At 53.1% G+C, this 12,651-nt stretch overlaps 1 protein-coding gene across 2 annotated transcripts; it reads left to right on the plus strand.

Annotated features, from left to right (window-relative positions):
* Nucleotides 1-4,894: 4,894 nt before the first annotated feature.
* Nucleotides 4,895-9,726, plus strand: NUDT16L1 (nudix hydrolase 16 like 1). 2 transcript variants are annotated; one of them, XM_030577932.1, is made up of 3 exons: nucleotides 4,897-5,131; nucleotides 7,152-7,412; nucleotides 8,637-9,726. In XM_030577932.1, exons 1-3 carry the CDS (start codon nucleotides 4,931-4,933, stop codon nucleotides 9,027-9,029), a joined length of 855 nt encoding a protein of 284 aa, XP_030433792.1. In that variant the 5' UTR covers nucleotides 4,897-4,930; the 3' UTR covers nucleotides 9,030-9,726. The 2 variants fall into 2 exon arrangements, with proteins under 2 accessions (XP_030433793.1, XP_030433792.1); XM_030577933.1 differs by lacking the exon at nucleotides 7,152-7,412 and having other exon boundaries at nucleotides 4,895-5,131.
* The last annotated feature ends 2,925 nt before the right edge of the window (nucleotides 9,727-12,651 follow it).

Genomic DNA, 12,651 nt, shown 5'->3' on the forward strand with positions numbered 1-12,651 from the left:
GTAGGTTAAAAGAAGCCAAAAAGGGAGAAGAAAAAACGAACAGAATGAGTTAACTGAAAAAAAAAAAAAAAAAAAAAAAATAGCTAGGAGACTGTAAATAAAACACCGGCTTCATTCAAGGACACTGCTCACAGCTAAGACTTGGCTAATAACCAACAAAAGGGGGGTGGGGCTTGAATGTGCCCAAGCAGCTATAAGATTTGCAAAACACTGCCAGGCACTAACAAAATGTGTTAAGTTTCTTTTCTCACAGGTAAAGAAGCGCTATCCAAAGACCCCAGCAGCCCTGCCACTCCTTGGAACCAGGAGACGGGGTTGATATAAAGGTCCACCAATGAAAGACTGCTCTAGCTGTGCTCTATACAATCAATCATTTAAATCTTGTTTTTGATGGTAACCATTATATATCCCGTTTACAAAAACACTTTCGGTGCAAGGAAGAACTCCCCCCCCCCCCAAAGTAACGTATCGACAACTCCCTGGAACAACGTGGAGTGCCCCAGTCCCCTTGATTACCTGGGGGCGAGGTTACGCAGCCGTTAACATACCTAAGGGGCCTGTGTGGGTCCCAGCCCGTTACATCCGTCCGTGGAAAGAGGACCCCACAGGCGGCCCGCAGCATGGCGTGGCACCAGGGCCTTAACAATCCTATTCCTAATTTTAACCCGTTGGTAACTACAACAGTGACTTTGTCTCAAGAGCGATACCGCGGTCCTCCCAATGCTCCAGTAACGTGGGGGCAGATAAAGTCTCTCTCCCAACAGGCTGAACACCTGCTAAAGCAACAAGATAAGGAGAAGTCCCCGGAGAATTTTTTACTTGCCCTCATTGCTTGTTTAAATGCTAATTCTTGTGTTTTATTGAGCATAATAATATTTGTTGTCTGTCTGCCCTTGGGATCTGGGACAGCAATACATCCCCCCTATTCCCAGGCTACCAACGTGTGGGAGGTTCTGGCTCTTTTTATTAATCGTACCGATTTCTGCCTTTCCCAGCAAACAGCAGTAGGACAATTACTTGGTACATGCCTTATCCCAGTTTGCCATGATGCCAATGAGATAAAAAAATAGTACCTGGTTTTACTCCAGCTTAGAAAGCAACACCACAATTAAGAATTTGGGCTTTTCAGCCTATCATAATTGGGGACCCCAGTCCCAACATCTTCCAAATGGGGCTGTTCAGTTGCTTACCCCTTATGTTGCTGATTTAAATGCTAGCTGTGCACGTATGACCAATTGCACAGCGCACACCTGTGTCACTCTCCCTGCCACCCCCCTCAATTGTTCCAGGCCATATAATATTTCTTACCTTTACAAGCACATAAAATTGCCCCCTGGATGGTTCTGGACATGCACTGACCGAACCTTTAACTATATCCCAGCTAATCTTACTGATGGCACCTATTGCTGCATCAGCCGTCTATCCCTCATTCTTATTCCCCGGTCTGAGCATACACCACGAGCAAAGCGTTCGTATACTCAGCTGTCAGCTGATTGCGATTCCAAAGTTGAGCTCCTGTCCAAAACTGAGTATGTGGCTCTGGCTGCTTCCTTAGTTGGTATACCTGGCTTAACAATTATGAATAGTAAAAATCTTAACCGGTTAGCCTGCTCAGCAGCTAAAGCTCTTAATGCCACGTCTATTGCAGTGGCATTGCTTAATGAGGAACAAACGCAGTTACGCCATGGCATTTTGCAAAATAGAGCTGCTATTGATTATCTTTTGCTTTTGCATCATTATGGCTGTGAAAAAGTTAATGATATGTGTTGTTTTAATATTTCTGATCATTCTCATGCTATTGACAATCAATTAGCCATTATTAAGAATCTTACTGTTCAAATTCAAATTGACAATGACCCATTTTCATCCTGGTGGGACTGGCTATCTAGCTGGCTGCCAGGATGGGGTTGGCTACGTCAGCTAATAACCTATGGAGGACTCTGCCTTTTATTCCTCGTACTCGCCTGCTGTGGCATTCAGTACAGTGCATCCCCTCCTTAATTTCGTTGTGCACCCAAGGGTGCCCATGGTCCAAACAAACGTCTGCCCTCTCCTTTTAAAGAAAAGGGGGAGATGTAGGGATCGGTCCTGGCTGGCAGGCCACCAGAAACCGCTTCCTGCAAAACCCCCTTTTGCCACAGAATGCTGATTCGCCTCAGAATGCTGACTCCATACTATCACAAGATTAGGAAAGTACAGCACGCTCTGCCCACACGCAGCGGGTGGGGGGAAAAGGGGAAGAAAGAGTCCTCCACCAATGCGAAACAAGTAAACAAGGCTGTAAGCTATGCATGACGCTGTAACTGAAAGAATAAAAAGGTTGCCACGCCTCACGGCGGCGCGCTTTCCTGAACACACAAGCTGTCTGCGTCTGGTTCCTTCCCGCACTCCAGCAGCTCCTCATCATAGTGGGGAAGTTCTGACCAGTCAGGGCAACGGCCCTAGGCCTCCACAGCTTCCCAGTCAGGAGCACCCTCTAGCAGGTCCACTCCCAATGGTGGCAGGGCTCTAGCTGAGGGCCTGCTTTTATACTTCTGGGGCACCTCCTGACCCTCTGAGGGGTGGGACTACTGCTCAGTGGCCCCGCCCCTTTTGGCACCTGATGGGTCTCAACCCTCCCTGGGGAGGAGGGGAGCCACACCACCTTGCTACAGGGCTCTAATGTTGTTTGGTTTGCCCTTGCTGGTTTTGGACTGCTTTACTCCTGGAAGGGGGTCTGCCTCCCTCAGACCTACAGCCGGAGAAGCACACTCTAAACTGCAACATCTATAGCCAGAGAGCGATGTCTGGGACAGGCCCACCTTCACCCCATGGTCGCTCTCGAGGTACAACCGCCACATTTCTATTCAGAGAAAGCCTTGGGTGTCCTTGCTTCATCCAGTCACTCCTTCACTCACAGATCTCCTTACATCTCTGCTTCCAAAGGGAAGCCTAAGGCTTTGGTAGCAAATGCCAGGCAGCTGTTAACATGCTTTGTGTGAGTGGCCCTGGGACAGCTGTTTTTCAGGAGAGAGACTATTCCTCCCAGCTGGACTCAAACCAGGAATCTAAGGGCATAATTCCAAGCACATTACAGCACCCTGCACGAACCACAGAGCTATTGAAGGGCACCAGGCAGGGCAGCCCATATATCTGCCTGTGCAAGCTCTTCCCAGGCAGACTGCAGGCACTCCATTTAATCAAGAGAAGGTAACTAAAGAGGGCAGTATCATCCCGTGCGGGCAGAGCACTCTCCCCTTCCCCAGCCCCCTAATCCCTCCATCCCCCTCAAGACCAGTCATCTGAGGGTTGATTCCCACCAGAACTTCTGAAAAGAACCCAACAAGAAGGCTGAGCGGATGCTATTGACAATTTGGGCAGAGCCAGCTGATCTGAAGACACTTCAGCCACAGCTGGTGCACAAGGGAGCTGGAGCTGGGCTTTTGCCTTTGATTTGCGAAGGAAATAGCCACCTTAGTCTCCTCCGCCCACAACGTTTTGATACCTACTGCAGAGAAAGGAGCCTGTCCAGTTAGAACAGGAAGCTCTAGTCATCCCCTTCCAGTACCACAATGTGAACAAACAGGCCATCCCCACGGTGGGGTGAACAGGATGGCTGGAGCTTTCCCACCTCAACTTTGCAGTAACTGAAGCTCGGGGGAGCGTGAGGGGGTGGGAGCGTAATCCTCCAGCCAAGGCCACCGTGCTCCCTCTGAAATCCCCAGCCAGGGGCAGACACCCACACCCGAGCATCTGCACAGTGTTGTCCAAGCTGCACAACAGGAGTGATGTGCTGGGCCGGAAGAGGGATCTGGGGAGAGGGAGGGCAGCCCTCCAAACCCAGCTGCAGTCCCAAATGCCCATCTTGCCTCACGTCTGTCACGTATACTGATGTAGACGCCGGCTACAGAGCTCGCGCCCACCCCACATGTGTTCGTCCCTAAAGCTTTGACAGGGACCACTGCGCGGAGCGTAGGATATGCAGAGCCACCTAATGGCTGAACAGTATAATGTAGATTAGTGGCCAGACATTGGGGACACCCCCCCCCAAGACCCAGTTTTCTCCATCCAGCTGCTCCCTCCAACCACCGCACAGGCCCCCTGGATCACAGTGTGCCCCCCCCAGCGCCTCTCGCCAAGGATCACAGTGCAGCCCCCGCATCGCCTCCTGCCTGAGGTCACAGTGCAGCCCCCTCAGCCCCTCCCACCCAGGGTCACAGTATGGCCCCCAACCCCCTCCCACCTGGGGTCACGGGGCCGCCCCCCCCAGCCCATGGTCACAGTTAGGGTGATCAGATGTCCTGATTCTATAGGGACAATCCCGATTTTTGGGTCTTTTTCTTATATAGGCTCCTATTACCCCCCCACACCCTGTCCTGATTTTTCACACTTGCTGTCTGGTCACCCTCGTCACAGTGCCCCAAATTCCTCCCCCAGCTCCTCCAGCCAGGCGGACCCACTGGTAACAGGCCCGCCAGATCACTGAGTGCCCGCCCCACCCCCTTGCCTTTCCTCACTGCACTACCGCTTGGTCCCAGCAGCCAATCACGACTGTGGGTAGCAGCCAGCGGTCATGAGAGGGCGGAGCTAAGGAGCCCCGCCCCCTCCCCCGGGAAGGAGGTTCTGGTCAGTTGCGCCTGGGAGTCAAGCGCCCCCGTCCGCCCTGGCCAGAACCCAGCATGCCGCGCGGCCGCGCCTCGCTGCCCACAGCTTTGATCTAATTGGCTACTAGGGCCACTAATGGCGTTACAGTGCCCGCCTCCTGGGAATGGCATTGGTCGGATTGGGTGATGGCTGTTGCATTGGTGTTACACGCCGTATTGTGATTGGCTGGATGCGGACATCGGGCTCGGTGATTGGCTCTTACAGGTGTGGCTCCGCCCTGCAGCGCTGTGATAGGTCAGCTCACACAGCAGGGTTGGCCTCTCCCTGGTCGCAGCTCCGTGTGGTGATGGCGGCTCTGACGGGGAGCGCGGGCGCGGCGGGGCTGTTGCCCTCCCTCTCGGTGCCCGGCGTGACCGAGCTGAAGCCGCTGAGCCGCTACGAGGCCATGCGGCTCGGGCCCGGCTGGAGCCACTCGTGCCACGCCATGCTGTACGCGCCCAACCCGGGCATGCTCTTCGGGCGCATCCCGCTGCGCTACGCCGTGCTGGTCAGCGGGGCCTCGGGCGGGTTCCGTGGGGCGGGGCCCGGGGGCTGGGTCCGGTTGGGCGAGGTGGGGAGCCGGGCCTGGGGCTGGGGTAGGGCCTGGGGCGGGTCTGGTTGGGCGACTTGGGGGTCTGGGGTAGGGCCTGGGTTTGGGGTAGGGCCTGGGGCGAGTCCGCTTGGGCGACTTGGGGGTCTGGGGTAGGGCTTGGGGCGGGTCCGGTTGGGCGACTTGGGGGTCTGGGGTAGGGCCTGGGTTTGGGGTAGGGCCTGGGGCGGGTCCGGTTGGGCGACTTGGGGGCTGGGGTAGGGCCTGGGTTTGGGGTAGGGCCTGGGGCGGGTCCGGTTGGGCGAGGGCTGGGGTCGGGAGCGGGAAGCCGGGCCTGGTTGGGTGGCGATTTGGGGCCTGCGGTTGGGAGCGGGGAACCGCCCCGGCCTTCAGGGTGCGGGACTCATGAGTCCCCTTGGCGGGATGGAGAGCTGTGACCCCCCGCTCAGGGCTAGGGCTGCGGCCTTCCCCGGGCTACTGCACCAACTCCCTGCGGGCTGCCTGTCGCTGCCCAAACACAGATCTGCTAGTTCTACCCTGCCTGGCCGTGCCTCGCCCCAGGACAGCGGCTAACCCTCTGCCCCTAGGCATCACTAGCCATCCCAGCGTGTTTAGCAGGGTCGCCCTAGGCCTGTGGATTCTGTGCTGGCAGCTGCTGCAGAAAAGACCCTTTAATCCATAGAGAGGGGCTGTGTGTGTGCATATGTCTTACCATATTGTTATATGGCCCTTATGGCTGTGAGGATGGCTTTGCAGACGTGAACCTCTGCTATGCTGTCTGCCAGAGTTTGCAGATGGGGTGTTTCATTGCCTCTGCTGTCCCACAGGGTTTTGCTGAACAAGAACAAAGTGAATTGAACAAGACTAGTGGGTTTTGCTGTTGCTCTCCACAGTGCTGTAAGTGACATTGAAACTGACAACAGTCATGTCTGTTTCACTCGGCTGCACCTTGGGAAGGGCTGAGCAGAGCCCGGAGGTAGTCACTGAGAAGGATTAAAACCCAGATGTAGGGGAGGAGCAGAGCAGCAGAAATGCCCCCTTCACAGCAGCCTGCAGAGGAGAGCTGCATCTCCCTTCCTGCAGGTACAGAGGCTGGAGCTTCACATTTTTTAACCATCCCCTATCTGAGGCTGATCCAAAACATGGAGCTCCGAAACTGGCACTCTGCTCCTGGACAGTAGCTAGGAGGTGGGGACTGAATGTGCCCCTTGAGCTCACCAGTGTCTGTCTTTTCTGTGTATCTCTGGTTGGTAGGCTTGGTCCTCTGGCTGTGATGTGCCTGGTACGCTTGTCAAGCCTTGGTGCTGGCTGCTTGCAGGTCACCTGACTCCAACAGTGGCACTAGGCTGATGGGTTTCCCTTTTAGGCTCTCCATATGGTGCAGTATTGATGTGTCAGGATTCCCCAGTACTGTTTTGTCATTCTCTGGGTATCTCATAAGAAGGCGACCTGCTTGAGGCTCAGCTTCGTCCTGCAGAGAAGTAGGAATCGGCTTTCTGGGGCTACCACTAGGTAAAAATTGGAGGAGTAGGCAAAACTGACAGTATCAAACTACTCAAATACCAAGGCAGCAGGATTTTCTGCTAAAAATGATTGTAGTGAAAGAGCTGTTTGGCCTTCAGCACTTTTATTTCCTAATGAGATGAGTGGGGCAGTTCACACCTATCAGCTACAAAAACTGTCTGACAGCCCAGCACTGGGTCAGGTTTTAGGTTTTCCTTCACAAAGGCAATTAAAAAAAGAAGCTAATATTGTGCCGAAGCAAATGGGGCAATGGAAAAGGGGTACAATAAAGCCTCAAACCTCTCTGATTAGGGTATAGACTGTCTTGTGCCTCACATGGTTTGGCCCCTTTGTCTTGGAGAGGCTTCCTGTGGTGGTAAGTGTCCAGCTCTTGGCTGGGGGTACCCTCTCCTCTCCCACAGCGTCCCTGAGGCTATGTACTGTGCCCCATTAACGTAATGCGCCTCTATTGCAGATGCAGATGCGATTTGACGGACTACTGGGCTTTCCTGGGGGGTTCGTGGATCGCCGTTACTGGTCCCTGGAGGATGGTCTGAATCGGGTGCTGGGCTTGGGTTTGGGCTGTGTGCGCCTGACGGAAGCTGATTATCTGTGCTCGCACCTGACAGAGGGGCCACATCGCGTGGTGGCGCACTTCTACGCCAGGCAGCTGACCCTGGAGGAGCTGCACACCATCGAGATCTGCGCGGTGCATTCCCGGGACCACGGGCTGGAGGTGGGGTATTCAGAGGGGGAGGTGTCTGGAAGTTCTGAGACTTCACATCATCGGGAAATGAAACTTCCCTCACTAGGCCTGCTGGGCTGCTATCCATTGCAGCTGGGCAGGGGAATGCACCGCATTTAACAGCTACAAATGGCAACTGGCGAGTGCTATGCACTGCCACATGGCAGTCCCTAGGTCTGAGTCCTGGCCCTTCACTGGGGAGTTGGCAAGGAGGTGGTAGCATAGGGAGGACTTTGTGCTGCACTTTGAAGGGGAGGTTCTGATTGCTTTTCAGTCATAAAGATAATGCCTTTGACATGGGGGTTGGGAGAACTTTAAGTAACCCTCAGCTCTGGTGGGCATCACGCGAGGTCTGGATGTGTTGTCTATGACTGGAACTGTGATCTTCTATGTGGCAGTGCCTTGCTTTAATCAACAAGGTATTAGGCCCAGCTTGGATTGCACATCAGTTGGTAAGAAGTCAGAGAAAGAGACATGAGTTTCTTTTTGGGGAATCTGGTGCTACAGGTTTCTCTGGCAGGGTTGGTGAGCTTGTGCCAGGTCATCTAATGCCCCTGATGTAGAACACAGATGGTGGAGGACTCTTTGTACAGCCTGGGTACGATGCTGTGATCTGCCAGGAGCGATGCTGCGTGTGCACTAAATGTGACCCTGGGTTGTGGCACCTGTTGAGGGGGACATGGAGCCACAGCATTCTTGCAGAGTGGTATGAAGGGCAAGGCATAGACCCAGAACATAGGTCATCCCTGGGGGCAGTTGGTGGTACACCTGGGCTGTTGGGGGTGTGGTGGTGGTGGTGGGGAGTGGTAGGGAAAGGTGGGATGGTAAGCTGTGGTGCTCATACTGGGGGATGGTAGGGGATGGGATGGAGCAGTGGGTAAGGTGTGGTATGCTGGAGGGAAGAAGTGTCAGGGGTGGGATGGGTCGGTAGGGTGGGTGGTCAGACTGGGGCTAGAGTGCTTGTGCAGAGGGTATGTGGGGTATCACTTGGGTTTGGTATGGAGTAATGGGCAGGGATGTGGTATTCATGCTGGGGGTTGGGCTTGTTGGATGTCGCATCTGTGCTCATCCTGGGGAAGGCATGCATGGTCTGGGTGCTGGGGTGTGGTCTGGTGAGGTATGGCACCTTCATGGATCAGGGTGGCTGGTGGGGCTTGTGTGGAGGGTGGGCTGAAAGCGCAATTTGTTGTTACTGAATTGCTTGTGCTGTTGCAGGTGATGGGAATGGTCCGCGTCCCCTTGTACACCCAGAAGGACCGCATGGGTGGGCTGCCGAACTTCCTGGGGAACTCCTTCATCGGGACTGCGAAATTCCAGCTGCTCTTTGCCCTGAAGGTCTTGAATATGGTGCCTGAGGAGAAGCTGGCAGAGGCGGTGGCTGCCACCCAGAAGCAAAAAAAACCGGCAGCTGAGCCCGCAGCTGTGACAGCCAATGTGACGACGGCCAATGTGACGACGACAACAGCAGCTGTGACAGCAGCTGTGACGGCCAATCAGATAGTGGCTAAGCCAGCAAATGAGTTGGCAAATCAGCCTTTAGCTGTGTCAATGGCTGAGCCAGCAGCAGAGCCCACCGCTGAGCCAGCGGCTGAGGCTATGGCAGAGTGATGAATTTTTCTTTTCCGACTTGGTTAAAAATGGGCAAAGAGACTAGAGACTTTTAACTTTCCAGACAGTCACTGGCTGCAAATGCTGTCCAGGTGACTCCACCTCAGTGCTCCTCAGGTGCGATGGGATTAGATTTGCCTGAAGCAATGGAAAGCTATATTTTGTAAGGCCCATAAACAGTACCGAGCTTTCCAGACCTCTCTTAACTGCCCCCCTCTGGAGTCCGTGTGCTTACCCAAGGACTCTCTTAGAATGCTTTAATTTACAGGGATGCTCTGCTCCATTCATGTCCCAGCTTAGGTATTGTTTTAATGAACAGAAATGTTACTTTTAAAATTGTTCCAAGGAGGGTTTTTAGGCTCCTGCTGCAGTGTTGTGAACCCAGTCACAGCTGTGTTGGGGAAGGGATGGGGGAATAAGTGGACCCAACTGAAAAGAGGCATGTCTGCCCACTCTAGCCCCATGCCAGGTGCAGAAATGAAACTGCCTCCTGTAGGAACAGTGCAGGGCTGCTAGTGTTCCCAGGTTTCATGACTTTGCTATCACATGGAAGAGTTGAAGGTGGCAGCTTACCTGGCTAGTGGCAGTTCCCAGGTGGCTTAGTTGTAGGTGCCCCGTGGGGTGCAGAAAGGCAGCGTGTGGCTTTGCATAAGGAGAGTTGGGGGAGCAGGAAAATGAAATAAATGGCTTTGCTGTACTTGTTTGCTGTTGGGATCTTTTCTTTCTTCTAATGAAAACTGGAGAGCAAAGCTATTCCCGCTAGCACGCTTTGAGTGGCTGTACACCTTGGTGTCTGCATCTACGTGGAATGGAGCAGCCAGCGTTTGACTGCTGGGAGCTTCCCTTTGCTGAGTTGCCAGGCTCATAAGAAGTGAGTAACTTTAGATTTCATTGTAAGGTGATCCTGGGCTTTGTGCCCCCTCTGACTACAGTAATAGCACTTGATGGGCACCTTTCCTTTTTCCACTGGATTTGCCATTTTCAGTTTACCCTTAAATTTCTCACCTCCTTTTCCTTTAGTCCACCCTGGGCCACAACCTTAGTTCTCTTATTCAATTCCAAACTCTTAGGTGGAACTGGAGCAGTCCCTATTTGGAAATCCACCAGGCATCACCACTATAGGTCTGCCAACATCACCATGTCTGTGCTGGACTGTGGTTGCCATGCCGGAACCCACATACTGAATTCCTTGCCCAGTATGGCTAGGAACTGTTCCCAGGTCTCCGCCTTGGCCGCAGCCAGTGCCTGTGTCTCGGGCACTGGAGCTGTCTGGTCTGGTCTGGAGCTATCTCAGTGGCCATGAACCACTGTCAATGTCTTGTAATTTGGTATTTTCAAAGAATTGCTGCCTTCACTTCTGCATAACCATATACCAAATCCTTGCTGATGGCATGAGTTGCATCCAGAGCTTTCCTTGTCAACAGGAGAACCAAACAGATGGTCCCCTTCTCCTCCTGTGGCCAGGTATGTTATTTCCATTCATTCACACCTGGCTTTGTCTCCTCCTGCTTAACAGATGAGATAATTTCAGCTCTCTATGCACCATCCTACAGCAGATTCTCCCAGCCCTGCAGCCCAACCTTGCCCTATCAAGGGTCATAGGGTGCAGCCTGGTGCTGCCCTATCCATGTTTCAGGTACTCCTACCAAGCCCTTTGCTTTGGTCACTGAACAATCACTCTGAGCCAAGGGAGTTCTCTAAACTGAGACACTAGCTCCCCACTGTGGGCGTGTCTCCGTAGCCCTCTTTTTCCTGATGGCTCAAATTGCTGTAGCAGGATACTTGAGGCAGGCTTCAAACCCAAGAGTGGCCAGGCCCTCACTTCCTTTCCATTAAAGCAGCAAAGAATCCTATGGCACCTTATAGACTAACAAGGCGTTTTGGAGCATGAGCTTTCATGGGTGAATACCCGTCGGATGCATCCAACGAAGTGGGTATTCACCCACGAAAGCTCATGCTCCAAAACATCTTGTTAGTCTATAAGGTACCACAGGATTCTTTGCTGCTGTCACAGATCCAGACTAACACAGCTACCCCTCTGATACTTTCTTCCCATTAATCCTCTTCTCTGCTCCCTCTTTCTCCTGCCCCCTCTTCCTCTTGGAGTGGAAGATGTGTTTCCTCTAGATTGAGAGCCAGAGTCTGACCATCCCCTGGGTTGCCCCCCCCCATCCCCTGCCCCTGGGGCATCCCACGGCTCACACCAAATGTCACCAACCTGTTACCTGGTGGGCCACCGAGATGAGCTGACCAGCCCCTCCACTTCTTCCAGTTTCTACTCCTCATGCTTCTGACCCGTCTCCTTGCCCAGTAAGTTCGTCCTACCTGTCCAGACTGTCTTCTCCCTATTCCCAGTCTCCTTGTCCAGTCAATGTTGGTTCCCTCTAATTCCCTACTCTGCCTCCTGTCCCATATTCTCCATTTCCCCCAGCTCCTTGTGCCAGCCACTCAGTACTCCCCCTGCACCTGGCTCTTTATCAGCTTCATCTCCCCCACACTCTGCTGGTTCCCAGGCTCCTCATCTGATCACCTTTCCCTCTCCTGCCCTACCCACTGGTTTCACCTTCCTCCTCCCTGGCACCCGGTCTCCAGACCCAGTCTCTGCTCCCTGGCTCCTTGTTCCATCTACTCCCGAGCCCTCCTCTGCAGCACCCCAGGTCTGCTAGTCACTTCAGTGTTTCAGTGGGATGGCTTTGCCCTTTACAGTGCCTGGTTGCCAGCGAGAGGGGGCAGGGGATGGCACCTAGCACCCAGGAAAGACAGCTTCTCTACTACCTAGCCCCATTGCACGCAGGAACAGCCATTACAAGGGAAGTTTGGCTTTGCTCCCATAGCCCTGGGCTTGAGCATGCTCAGTGGGGCTTTAGGGTTGGTGCATGCAGTCAGGTTGACATTAGGGGCTGGAAGGGGAGGGAAAACGCACTATAAAGACAGTCTTTGGAGATTTTTTTTCTCTCCAGTGTTGGTCTCTGATATTAGACAAGGTGAGTCACATTTTATTGGACCAACTTCTCTGGAGATTTTTGCAGTTAAACTTTAGCAAGTCGTCACAAAGCATGGGCAAGCTCCTTTTCCCAAAGGCTTAAGTGGCCAAACATGGGTGGATTTTCACAGATAAAGATGGGAGACTGCAACTTTCACAAAAATATCTGTACTTTTCTAACACTGAAAAACAATGTTTTGCCCCTTGCCTGCTTCTTAGAGACAGCTGGAATTAAAAAAGTCACCTGGAGGCAGTCAACCAGAATAGAAATGTGGAATAGTCCATGGTTTTCCCAGAGAGATGTTAATCATCTCTGCTAGAGCCAATCCACTGCTATTTTCAAGAGGAGCTAGGTCCAGCTCCCTTGAAGTCACAGCAGGGGCCCTTAACTAGATTGCCCTGGAGACTGGGAAAGGATCAGGTTACCCTTAAAAAGCAGAGCTGTATGTAGTTTCAGGAAAGTCTGTTAACCTTTATCACTGACAATCCTGGACATTGTCTGCAGCATATGTGTCATCCCCATGCACTACAGTGATAGGTGTCACCTCATCAGTCTGTCCTTGTAACCTACCAGATTCATTGCTAGGGTTGTGTAATGCCAATGCTATGGGGCTAGGATAACTGGCAGCCACTCAGGAT

The sequence above is a fragment of the Gopherus evgoodei genome, chromosome 10, assembly GCF_007399415.2.
Source record: "Gopherus evgoodei ecotype Sinaloan lineage chromosome 10, rGopEvg1_v1.p, whole genome shotgun sequence".
NCBI lineage: Eukaryota > Metazoa > Chordata > Testudines > Testudinidae > Gopherus > Gopherus evgoodei.